At 32.8% G+C, this 13,032-nt stretch overlaps 1 protein-coding gene across 5 annotated transcripts in view; it reads right to left on the bottom strand.

The window, feature by feature from the left end:
* NFIB (nuclear factor I B) overlaps positions 1 to 13,032 on the bottom strand; it is a 267,392-nt gene that overhangs the window by 45,235 nt on the left and 209,125 nt on the right. For all 5 annotated transcript variants that reach the window (XM_023497947.2, XM_031947144.1, XM_031947108.1 and 2 more), the window contains exon 7: positions 1,029 to 1,163. In XM_023497947.2, coding sequence (XP_023353715.1) covers positions 1,029 to 1,163 — 135 coding nt within the window. The remainder of the gene's footprint in view (positions 1 to 1,028; positions 1,164 to 13,032) is intronic.

The raw sequence follows: 13,032 nt of genomic DNA, 5'->3' as shown, positions 1-13,032 counted from the left end.
TTGGGAAAATAATTATTGCTTATTCTTAGACTTGGACTGCCTTTTACATTACAGTTTAAAAATCTGATTCTAGCTGTATTTTTTTTAAAAAGGGAACTATTTTCTGTTTAAAAATTTTACAGAAGCAAAATAAAATGATGATGTCTATGTCTATGAATGTATATGTATATGTGAGTTTGTGTGTGTATAAAATCAAGTATTAAAATTTCTCCCAAGCTCATAACCATATTCATATCTAAAGATAAGAGTTTGTAACTAATATACATTGAATTCTAGCTATGTGACTTTCTAATTTTATACCCCAAGGAAAACCACTTCCTCTATATTCCTCAGTTTCTTCATCCATAAAATAATTCTAAGATCTTTTCTAAGTCCAAGTCCTAGTATCCCCTGAAGAAGTCAAATATATGTGTGTGTATACATATATGTATGTATGTCATCTCTATATATCTATATAGCTATCTATATTTATCCATCCATCTATATCTATCTATCTATAGCCATATTGATAAGTACTCATTTATTTCTCAGTTTTGCTAAAGTAACTGTCAATAAGTTGATGATTTGGCAAAGTAAATATGTTGGGGGTTTTCTATTTAATTTGTAAACCTTAAATCATCATATAAATGATTTAATAATTTATAATGGTAATAATCATTACCATCTAATCATAATTAATTATGAAGCATAGTAGAATATGCATTATCAGCAATAAAACATGCAAGAAAGAAGTTTTTTTTTTTGCTTCTAAACACAGGATCCTCCAATTTACATTGTTTCATTCTCAGATAAATCTTGATAAATGAATAACAAATTTCCCTTCTAAAAATGCTGTTTATGTGAATTCTTGCCTTTGAAAATACTCCAAAACTCAACAACCTACTTGATGATCCTTCTCTTTCCCTCAATAAAACATATGGGATTCGGACTCATTAACAGGGGCATAGAAATGATAACTTGTGCTCCATTGCTATGGACTTGGGCCAGAAAAAAGAAACGAGAAAAAATTTCTCTGGGAAACTCCTCACCACTGTGTGCAACTCCTGCGATTCCCGGATGGTGATGCTGAGGAAAAGTGCTCAATCTGGGTGAAGAGTCCTGTGGAGATGTAGGGCTAAACAATGGCTTTTCAGGCTTCTTCATAGCAGTAGGAGAAGACATATCTGCAAGGGGGAAAAATGATTTTTGGCAATGTTAAGCTACAGCCCAGAAATGAATGTCCCAATGGACATGTCTCACATGCTACTCTTCTCTGTGTGATTCTTTTAAAACAGGTGCCCCTCTATTCCTTTGAGTGGCTCTCCTGCCTATTTAAAGTTTATGTAACAGTTTTTGCTTCTCAATGAAGATGACTTAAGGCTTCATTTGTTAAATGGGTTTTTTTTTCCTCAAAAAGGTTTTAAAAAATGGTGACATGGTGACCTTCTGGGTAAGACAGAGAACTCTGTTTATTGATTCTCTGGGGCTCAAATAAAGCCTAGCCCAGACATTCCCCACTAATTTAAATTTAAATGGTTTCAAGGAGTCTTTGTTTTCTAGGACCCAGACCACACTGTTTATAAAATAGTGGCAAACAGAGTATAGATGTCATAAAGGATCTTTCAGGTTGGAAAAGAGAGAATTAATCAGTATCTTAAACTGTCACTTATGCCATTTGTCTAACATCTTACGTGATAATAACAATAGCTCACATTTATGAAGCACTTCAAGGTTTGCAAAAAGGAGCTATTATTTATTCCATTTATACTTGTATTTGATCCTCACAACAGTCCTGTGAAGTAGGCGTTACTATTTTGCCTGTTTTATAGATGCTGAAACATCAAGTCGAACGAGGTTATACAGAGTCAAGTCATCTAAAATGGCAAGATTAGGTCTTTTTTTTTTTTTTTTTAGCTTTCAATAGTAGTTTATATTTTATAAGATTTTGAGTTCCATATTTTTTCCCCTCTCTCCCCTCCGCTAGATGGCAAGCAATTGGATATAAGTTATACAAGTACAATCACATTAAACATATTTCCACATTAGTCATATAATAAAAAAAAGAATCAGAATGAGAGGGGAAAACCACAAAAAAAGAAAAAACCAAAAAAAAGTTAAAATAGTATTATTTTTTGATTTGCAATCAGACTCCATAGTTCTTTTCTCTGCATGTGAATAGCATTTCTATCATGGGTCTTTTGAAATTGTCTTTTATTATTACATTGCTGTGGAAAGCTAAGTCTATCAGAATTGGGCACTGCACAATGTTCTGAAGCAAGATTTGAATTCAAATTTTCACGAGTCCAAATCCAGCACTAGTATCACTATCCTATTTTAAAAGGAATCCAACATACTGATTTTGTTATACTTTTTTTAAGATGGTAAAAAGGATTGTTATTTAAAAAACATCAATAAGGAAAGCTTTCTGTTATTGATGAAATTTAAGCCACTCATTTTATTTTGAGAATGCCTTTAAAAATCAACCTTTTAAAATGAATATGCCTTCATAGTTCTATAACTGCATTTTATATCTAACTGTTCAGAAAAAGAAACTTTATTCTAATTTTAAACAACAAAATTAACCAAGTATTTGATTTCAGGATTTTGGCACTCTGTACCATATCATCTAAGTTTGGTGCTAATCATATATCCCTATTAAAAAAAAAAAAAAAAGATTTATCAGTTAGAAGTCCTAGTCCTAGCTTTCCTAGTTAATAGTTTTTGACTAATATAATTAAGTTGGTTACTACTGTTAAATTGGTCAGAAACTATTTTGAAACAGAAAATCAAAGAACTAATTCCATTTACCTCCAGAAGCAGGAAATGTTTGTTTGTTTTTTAAAGGAACATGTACAATTAAAACATTGTCATTAGGATCCCTATAAAAATGAAGAAAGATATTTAATTTATACAAATAGCTTTTAATGTTAGGGTTAACTGCAGTTAATAGATCTTAAATAATGCTAAAAAAAAAGTATGACTAAAACATAATGAAATAAGGAATATTAAAAATATACACATTTCTAATCTGATTGAAGGTGACATGCTATATGATATACAATCAAAAAAATCATAGACTTTTAAAACTGGAAGAGATGAGATGTTTTAAATCATCGATTTCAACTGCCTCATTTTTATAGATATTATAATCACAGCTTCAATTAAACCCTACTAGAATTCTTAATTTGAAATGGACTTTCAGAAAAGAAGCTTAGTGGCTTTCTATTGCTGCTCTAATGCATTGCCTTTACAACTATGTTTGAGTTCAAGTAAGAGGTTTCAAATAAAATTAACATATGGTCAATCTGTTCCTAAGAAGACTGCCATATAAATTATAAAATATTACTGAAAATCATTTCAGAACAATTCACTACAAATGGTCTTTCCCACCTAGGATGATTGCACCTGGTGATATGATCTTTGGAGAAGATCAACCAAATCAAGACAGTGCCACTGGTGCTCATTATTTCAGGACTTTCATCATAACCAGCTGAATCCACAATAACGAGTTCCTTTAAAGGGGGGCAAAGGGGCATACAAACCATAGGTGTTCATACAAAAGTTCATGTTACACAGGTGATTATATAGTTTTAGAGATGCTACCTAGGCATTTTCTTAGTTAAAATTATATAATTAGCTTTATGAAGTAATTAGGATAGCTTCATTTATTCTTTCTGTTCGCTCTCTTAAATGCAGTGATTTAATGGTCCCTTCATGTTCTAAATACACCCAGGAATTATAGATGTAGAAAACAAGAATGAACAAAAACTATTTGCACAAGTTAAGAATATCACAAAAGGTCTTCCCTTCTTGAATAGTACAAACAGAATGCAGTTTTCATTAAGTGTATGTGAGCTTCACTAAGGTCAATATTTTACAGGATGCACTTTAGAGAAAAATAATAATAATATTATATTTTGTTTTCTTATAAAGATATAGCCTCATTAAATGACACAAGATAAACTGATGTTTGGAATTCAAAATATCTTAGAATGACAGGTTAAAGGAGATAAGGGATTACTTGCTATTATAGTATAAAAGTTTTTTTAATTTAACTTTTATTATAAGTTATTAAGTACCTGGTATGTTCTCTATTTTCATACCAATCATATGTTAAGGATACAAATAAGAGTATAAAAGAGAAAAAACTATTTGTTTTCTTGGGGGTTTTACTTGTTTTCTTGCTTCCCAAATTATATTCTATTCATGCATAAGAAACAGAATAGGAAAAAATATAAAATCACATAGTAAGGAAAGAATTAAAGACCCATGGAAAGATTTGTCTGATGTTTCCATGAGGGAGAAACAGGCATTGAGAGAACCACAAACAAATTATTGTGGGGACTTGAAACCAGAATGAGAAATCTACATTTGATTTGGAAATTAAGCATGAGCCAATGAAAGAGAAATAGAATTTGTAGTGTTTCTAAGGTGGCTTCTTTTTTGTTCTTTTCATTTTCTTCAGTAAGCACCTTATTCTGTCAACTTATACTTGGATCGATGTAAATAGCCTTTTTTCTGCACCTTTTCTCCAAATCATTTTATTCCAACCTATCCTACAGAGTTTCCAGAAACTTTTGTGAATATCATTGTGACTTCATCACTCCCCAGTTTTAAAAAACGTAGGGGTTTTCTGTTGCATCAAATCATTGTCATTAAATATCATTTACCATTATTTCTGTGCATTCTGGCCAAGATAATTTGCTTTTAATCTCTTAAACCAAACTGTCCTGCCTCCATTATTTGGCACATGCCATATTTTCTGATTAGAATGTATTTTTCAACACTGAAATTTTAGCTGAAAATTTACTCCTTATGGGGCATTTTCAAAGATAGACATTCCTTTTTGACACTCCCCTTTTGATTCAGCTTAGCACAGTGCCTGAAACAAAGTAAGCTTTTAATAAATGCTTGCTGACTCGATTCAATACATTTATATACTCAATTTGTATGACAAAATATTTGTTGATACTTAGCTTCATATGTTTTTCAGTTGTTTACATGAATGTTATATGCTTATGTAGATTGGTTCTATGTCAGCTTGTGCTATTTGTTCTGTTTATGTGTGTGCATATACACACACTTACATATATATGTGTGTGATATAAATGTGTATGTATACATATATATATATATATATGTATACACACACATACACTCATACATACATATACTATTGTTGTTGTGGAGTTGTTTCAGTCTCATCCAACTCTCTGTGACACCATTTGGGTTTTCTTGGCAAAGATGCTGAAGTGCTTTACTTTTTCCTTCTTCAGCTCATTTTACAAATGAGGAAACTAAGGCAGAGTTAAGTGACTTGCCCAGGGTCACACAGCTAATATGTGTCTGAGGCTAGATTTGAGCTCAAGTTCTCCAAATTCTAGACCTGATACTCTATCCATTATGCCATTTAATTGCCCTTTTAATATAATAGATCCTCCATAACTGTTTATTGATAATCTGCCTGATAGGATGATTTTCAAGATCCATAGAACTTTGAACAAATTGGAATTTGGAAAGAGACAGACCCAAAGGGAGAGAATGAGAAGAAATTTTAAATAATCTGAAGACAGGGAGGAAGCAAGAAAAGTAAGAAAAATCAGTAAAAAGTAGGAATCAAAGGTAGGGTTTTAGGGTACCTTTTGCTCTCCAAGAGAGAGAGAGAATAGAAAAAAGAAAAGAAAAAAAAAGAAAGAAGACCTATTCAAAAGACAAGAAAAGATAGCAAAAACCATGCAAGTGATGAGGTTTATTGTTAGTGATTACTCCTATATGTGATTTCTAATTAGGTGATTAGTTTGCTTACTCCTATATGTGATTTCTAATTAGGCGATTAGTTCTTGCTTTTAGAAGCCATATGGTAAAGATGATATGCGGCTTTGAATCTTTTTTTTTTCCCCAATTAATCAAATGTACAAAGAGTTACCATGTAGGACACATTTTACCTAGGCTTCAGATATATCGCATTTTGACATCCATTTTGTTCAAATTTTCCCTTATAATATGTCTTATAAAAAACTAGCTCATAGTTCATTATTTCCATTTAAAATCTTGTCATTATTTTCATACTTTGTGCCATGTAGCAATGATGTGTCATATTTTAAAGCATCAAAGGGGGAGAGGGGGGTTAAAATAAATAGATCAACTTCTTTCCAATAAGGTAAACTTGTCTAAAAAAGGGAGGCAGAATGTGAAAAGAGGCACTGTGAAACTCAGCCTATGTAGTCTACTCAGCAGCAGCTTGCACAAATGGCGCTCCAGATGTATATCTGTTCAAGTCAGCCCAAGGCAACAATTTTGATCAATTCTAATGTGATAAAATGCTGCAGGGAAAGTGTGCAGAAACGTGTTTACGTCAGCCCTTAATTAAACTGTTGTTCACTTCCAAAGAACCTTAGGAAACACTAATGAGACATGAGTTTGGGCAATTTCCTCATCAAAGCAAAGACCCTCTTCCTCTGTCTGTAGCAGCCTGTCAACCAAGTAGCTCCCTGGATAAATGTCACATGGCATGCCAATCAGCTAGCCACCTGTTAGGAGAACTTCACTGGAGTCAACTAGTGATCTAGGGCAAGTTCAAACATCCACCTTAGCACCTGCCTATCCTGGACACCTGTTCCATTTTCATAAGCAGCCCAACAATATGTGAGTTTTTCTATTATACCTAAAAGTTTAAAATAGGATTCTATAATCTTCAAAGAAGGCACATTCCCTATTCTAAAAAATGGGTATATTGCCATAGCTCCTTAGGTATAGTTGTGTGGGTAAATGTATATACATATATGTATGTATGTATGGATATGAATATTTGAATCTTGTTCTCTTCTATAACACTTGTGCTTTTCAACTACTTCAATTTTGTAATAATGCAAGAATTTCTTGGATTTGTGGAAGCTGTTTTAAAAATGTCAAAATACTGGCATATATATAAATAACATGTTTGATTACAGTGCTTTAAAAATGAATGCATTTTTTAAAAATGTATTTTATTTTTAATTTGTGGATTAAACATTTCTATGTAGGTAACCACATCCTCAAGCATCACAAACATTTTTACTATCCAATGCTTTTTTTTCTTCTAAATTTTTAAATCACTGGCTTTTTTTTTTTTTACAAGACATGGAATTTTAAAGAGTTCTAATTGGATACCATGTATATGCATCATCCATTATTAGCTTCTCAAAAACTCAGTTGAGAAAATAGTTACTTTTTTTTTGTGCTTAAGTCAGATTCTTTCTTCAGTTTACCAAGGGCTTGACATCTAAAATAATTCTTCTCAAGCATTGTTAAAACCTTTTTACTTTGTTTTTTACATTATCACAGCTGCTAAGCATTTGCCAGTCTCCTGTTTTTGTAACAGGAGGAACTTAAGGTGTGAAGAAAACAGTAGGGAAACTCCTGTTAACACTGCACCTCTGGTGTGAAGAGTTTGAACAGGAACACCAGAAAAGGGACATTTACATGGATGAAATCCACTACTGTTACCAATTCAATAAACTGGATCTAATCAGATTGTAATAATAACAAATTATTTATTTATTTCTCTCATTTGAATTGCTATATTTCTCTACATCTTTGCAGATGTAGAGACATTTCTATTTTTTTTCTTTCTTTATAACTCTGCATACTTAGCTATTGGGGATTTTTATTTGTTTGTTTGTTTTAAATAACATCTTCATTATAAAGTATCCCAGTTTTGCAGAAGAGGCAGGCTAACATAGTAGAAAGGTCTAAACTTGGAGTAAGGTAATCCTGGATTCGAATACATCTTCAAGTATTGATTAGCTACAGGGTTCTGTTCACATCATTTACCCTTTCTTATTATGTTTCCTCAGCTGTAAAATGGGAATAACAATGCAAAATGTTACAATATAAGGTTCTTGAAGACAAGGACTGTTTCAGTGCCTGACACATAGAGTAGAAGATTAATACATGCATATGGATTGGTTAAATAGCAATTGTAATACCCACCTCAAAGGGCTGTTCTGAGATCAAATGAGAAATTGTATATAAAGTGCACTGAAACTCTTGAGATCTCATATAAATGCCAGTTATTCTTGTATCTTGAACATCTATAACAGACTGTTATTCTGCTTTTACCCAAATATTCTCTGTTGTTTCTCTGCCCTTCTTAATAGAAAAATAGTTTCCTTTCAGGCTCATCAACCCATCATAAAGGCTGTTTCAGAAAGAACCTTATCTGGAGGGAGGGGCGGGGTTAGGGAGAATGGAGAAATAAAATTTCTTGCATAGAAGATGAATGGTGCTTGAAAGGAATCTAAGTAGATATAGAATATAAATAGCTGGTAACTATAGGACATTTAGAAATTTAGAAATTTCTATCCCAGTAGCATATAGCTATTTCTAGGTTACAAGTGGCCACTGTAGGATGGGGAAAGGAGAATGATAGTTGTTTAGTCAGCAGGAGTTACCATTATATACTTCTTCCAAATTGTTTCTTTTTTTTTTTTTAAATCTTTTACTCTTTTAAGCCTGATCAAGTTCCATGTACTTGATACAGAGACTGTTGCAAAGGCATTTAACCAGTCTCTCCTACCTCCTCTAGCTTCTGCTTCCTTTAATTTCTTTTAAAGAGGGTCCAGGTTAATATCCTAATGCATAGACGTGATCACATCCCTGTACTGCTCAAACATCTTTAAGGACTCCTCATTGCCTACTGCATTATGATTAGCTTCACATCAAAGGTTTTCTCCAAAATCTATTTCTGAACTACTTGACTGTTCTTAATAAATGTTATTCTTTCTCCAAAGATAATCTAGAGTAAATTGGTCACTACCATTCAGCATAGATCCCACTTCCATGACTTTGCTCTCGTTTTTTCATCTAATTACCTTACCCTGTCTCCAACTACAGATATGCTAGCCTGCTCAAATTTTACCTTTGATGAAGCCTTTCTTCATCTTATCCAACAATAAGTGATCAAAACCAATTTCCCAGAGAGTGCTGACTTCCTCTTTGCCCCTGTTATAGTCTACCATGTATCATATGTATGTGTTATACAGATCCAGATCTACTACCACCACCATTAAACTAGATTAAAAGCTGCTTGAGCAGGGACTATTTTGCTTTTGTTTAGTTTTGTTTTAGTATGGGTCTTCCTATCTCATAGCCATTCAAGTACCTATTCTCATTGCTGACTGATAATTGATGCAGGAATGCAAGATCGACTTTATTTGTCCTACTCTGTTCAAGAGTCAATTCCCCTCTTACAGGCAAATAGGTAGACTCTTGCTCCCAAGGGCTTGTCATATTGTTGACAGATTTCAGTAGAGACATTCCATCAGCTTAGCCACTGCAATTCAGACCTCCTAAGCTCAAAAGATCATTGGATCTCAGTCTCCCCAGTAGCAAGGATTATATGTAGGAAGTACCAGCCCTTCTTCAATTAAATCCAATTCACTTGCATTTCATGGCATCCTTTTCTAGTGTCATGGTCCTTTTCAAGGAAGGACAAACAAAACAATCATACCTGTCCTGATAATTTTCCCTTTTAACTTGCTAGTACCTAACCCAGGATATTATATAAAGTTCCACTGAACAAATATTCAGTCAACCAAGAAAGTGCTTAACACATATTTGCTCAATTAAATTGCCTTGCTGAATAAGTATTTTTGAATGACTTAAAATAATTTCATCTGCATCAAAAAATGTTGAGGAAGAAGGAAGTTTTCAGAGGGTGAAATCACAATGTGGCATCTCCTTTTTAGCCCTTCTAGACACATCCCTATATATGTTTATCATTTCATCAATACCAGCTGCTTTAAGGATATTCACAGAAGTAAATCAAGGAACATAAAGAAAATTGTATTTTTCCCATATTATTTCCTATGCACTAATATGGCAAAAAGGCAAAATATAAATGATTAAAAGGATCAGTCTATAGATTTACTGAATTCCTTATACCTTTACAAATATATTTCAAAGGCCATTTGAAATTTTGCCTATATGCAATCAAGATTATATCAACAACTGAAATATTATAGAGCTTCCTTGAGAAAAAGCTGCTATCAAAAGATAATAGGCTAGCAACCTATACAGGACAATCTAAATGGTTGAAGAATGTATTTATCTTGCCAAAATATTATATTCAATGGGTATGCATGGAGTTAGTTCATTAGTACATTACAGGCATTACAAATAGATGAATGAGCTAAAATTGATTAGAAAGAAAAATATACACTCACATTTGGGAAATTGTGTAGATGGCAAAGGAAAAATATAACATGTATAAAGAAGTTGAAACACATGAACAAAGTAAACTTGTGTAGAAGTGGTGTAAAAAGTATAATGAAAGATGAGTTTGACCAAAAAAGTAGGTGGGAGGGTCTAGTAGCAAGAGTAAGGGATATTAGATATAAATTTTATTGCTAACTATGAAAATCACAAATGTATGAAAAGAAGGCTGCCAGCATTTGAAGCGGATGTTTTAAGGAAGTCTTAAAAAACTTGAAAAAGGACCACATGGGTTGAGAGCATGTCAATGAATTGCCATCTTCTGCAAGGCTGAGGAATTAGTCATATTGATAAAGTGGTAAATTCATTGAAACACATAGAAATACTGAAATAATTCTAGATATATTATAAGAAATGACAATTTGTTAATAACAGATCATTACCTTAGATTGTTTGCATTTCAGTAAGGAAGATATGCCTTAAATTATCCTATACAAATTTCCTGAAAGTGCATTGATTCTCTAGATTTCTCCTTCACCCTTACCAGAGTTCAGCTTCTATTATATTTATTTATGTACTGGGTTCCCCATCCCATTAGATAATAAGCTCTTTCAGTTCAGGGACTATTAAAGATTTCCAGAGCTTCTGAATTGTAAAGGACCTCAGAAGCCATCTAAGACCATTTCCATAATGCTTCAAGAATAATATTTTTCAAAAATAAAATAAACATACTAGAAAAATGTTGATTAATCTTTCCATCTTTGTTTCTATTTTCAGAACATAACACAAAGTGCAAAGTAATTGCTTAAATGTTTGTTGAATAAATGTTGAACACTGGATTGTTTAAAGATTCAAGAATTTAAAGAATTTAAAGTACTTAAATATAATCTCTAACACCTCAATGGATTTGAAATCTCATTAATGTGATATTACCCTCAATGATATTAAAGTCCACCTGTGGTTTCTCATTTTGTATTTTGTCCATGAGAATCTATCCAACATACTTAGGCCTTCCTCTAGATCTTTCAACATTTTGTGGCCAACTCAAATTCATTATCAATAATTTTGGTTAAAATATAACTTTCACAATTTAGTTGGTTTAAAACAAAGCTCTAAGATTTTTGGGATAGACAGTAAAGAGGATCTCACCAAGGTTCCTTCCAGCTCTATAGTTCTAATATCCTTTGTTTCTTTGATTTATGGCAAATGATGTGAATAAGCACCTTGCACACCCCAAGTTAACAACAAGTCCTTGAGTGTTATGACAAGACATATGGACTTAATCCCTTAACAGTCATTTGAAGATGATTCCAGATGATTCAAAAATAATTAACTGCCATATTTTAAAAGTACATTTTCCTATAAATGTATATTTAATCTGCCCTAAAATAATTTTAGGAAAATAAGAAGATCCTAGAGATGCAGCATTCACTCTAATATTCCTTCGCTATAAACCAATTCTTTTCTATAGAATAAAATATAGTAATGGGCGATGGGGAGGGTGAGGGGTGGGAGGGAGGCAGCAAGCTAGTAAGAGTTTTCACTTTAAGCACAATGATGTTTTATCTTGACTACTAATTGAGTACATTACTATGCTTTTTAGGAACCAAAAGCACTAAAGCAGTCATTTTTAAATCAGGGTTGTGTGTGTGTGTGTGTGTGTGTATGTGTGTGTGTGCCCTGCATACATGTGTATATGTATGTGTGCATGTGTGCTTTCAATAGCCAAACTCAAACACAGTAACATGTTAATACAATTCTTAATTTATCACATCCTTCTATATAAAAAAGGTCTCTAGGCTATACCTACACTGAACAAAGATAAAGTCCAAACCCCTTTGAAGCTCACAATAACACCTTACTGAGAAGTAAAAATCCTTTGAAGAGTAAAGAACAGTGCTAAGAGAATGAATACTGAATACATGAATACGCTTTTAAAAAACACTTCAAGATGCCTTTGTCCATTAAGTGATTTCATTTCAGCAGATTTACAATGATAAAGTGTCTTGAGTACTGTCAGAAAGCCTAATTTGAAGGGAGGAAGGAGGGAAGTACCAAACAATAATGCTCGATTTGGAGTATATTGTAGTCACTTATTAAATATTGGCATAGGTAAATTACTGAGATTCAACATGCCTCCAGGGAAAATCTCCTAGCTATGGTGGCTTATTAGTGCAACGGATTCAAGAGCCTTGGATTATAAAATAAAATCAATACTGTAACCTTAACTGTAAAAGTCAGAAAGATACTGGAAGAGTTCTAATTTAACAAGATTATAGATGAGTTTTTCAAGGAGAACATTTGGGGGAAAGCCATACATTTAGAGACATTTATGCTCCTAGACAACTCAAGGTTTCTTTTATTACTAATGCTATTCTCTGTTCTAAGGGCAGATTGGGAGGGATTTAACTGATGTGTTACTTTAGCTGATTTCCAGGAAAGTGTGAAAGGCTCTGAAACTGTTATCAAATAAAAGCATTATATGGAGGTTGAAAGAAACTGTTTGGGAAGAGTTATGATTTGATGTGGTTAGTGTGGTAGATGAAAAATAAAGAAAAATTGAAGGTCATCAGTTCAGTAGCTCAATAGAAATATAATTATGTATATAATATGCAGTTTCCTTTCATAGATAAAAGTGGCCACAGAAAGGTATAAATTGTCATGTTTGAGCTCAACTTAAATCTATATTTTCCCTCTCACAAATGTAAATGAAAGAAAAAAGAATATGCTGTCAAACACATTACTGTGATAGTATATTTATTATCCTAATGGTTTTGGAAATCATGTGAAATTGATCAGCAACAAAACCTCTATTTAGTAATGGACCCATTATGTTTAAGAGATAATGTCAATGAAACA

Source organism: Sarcophilus harrisii, chromosome 1, assembly GCF_902635505.1.
Source record: "Sarcophilus harrisii chromosome 1, mSarHar1.11, whole genome shotgun sequence".
NCBI lineage: Eukaryota > Metazoa > Chordata > Mammalia > Dasyuromorphia > Dasyuridae > Sarcophilus > Sarcophilus harrisii.
This window is presented reverse-complemented; position numbering and strand designations above follow the sequence as displayed.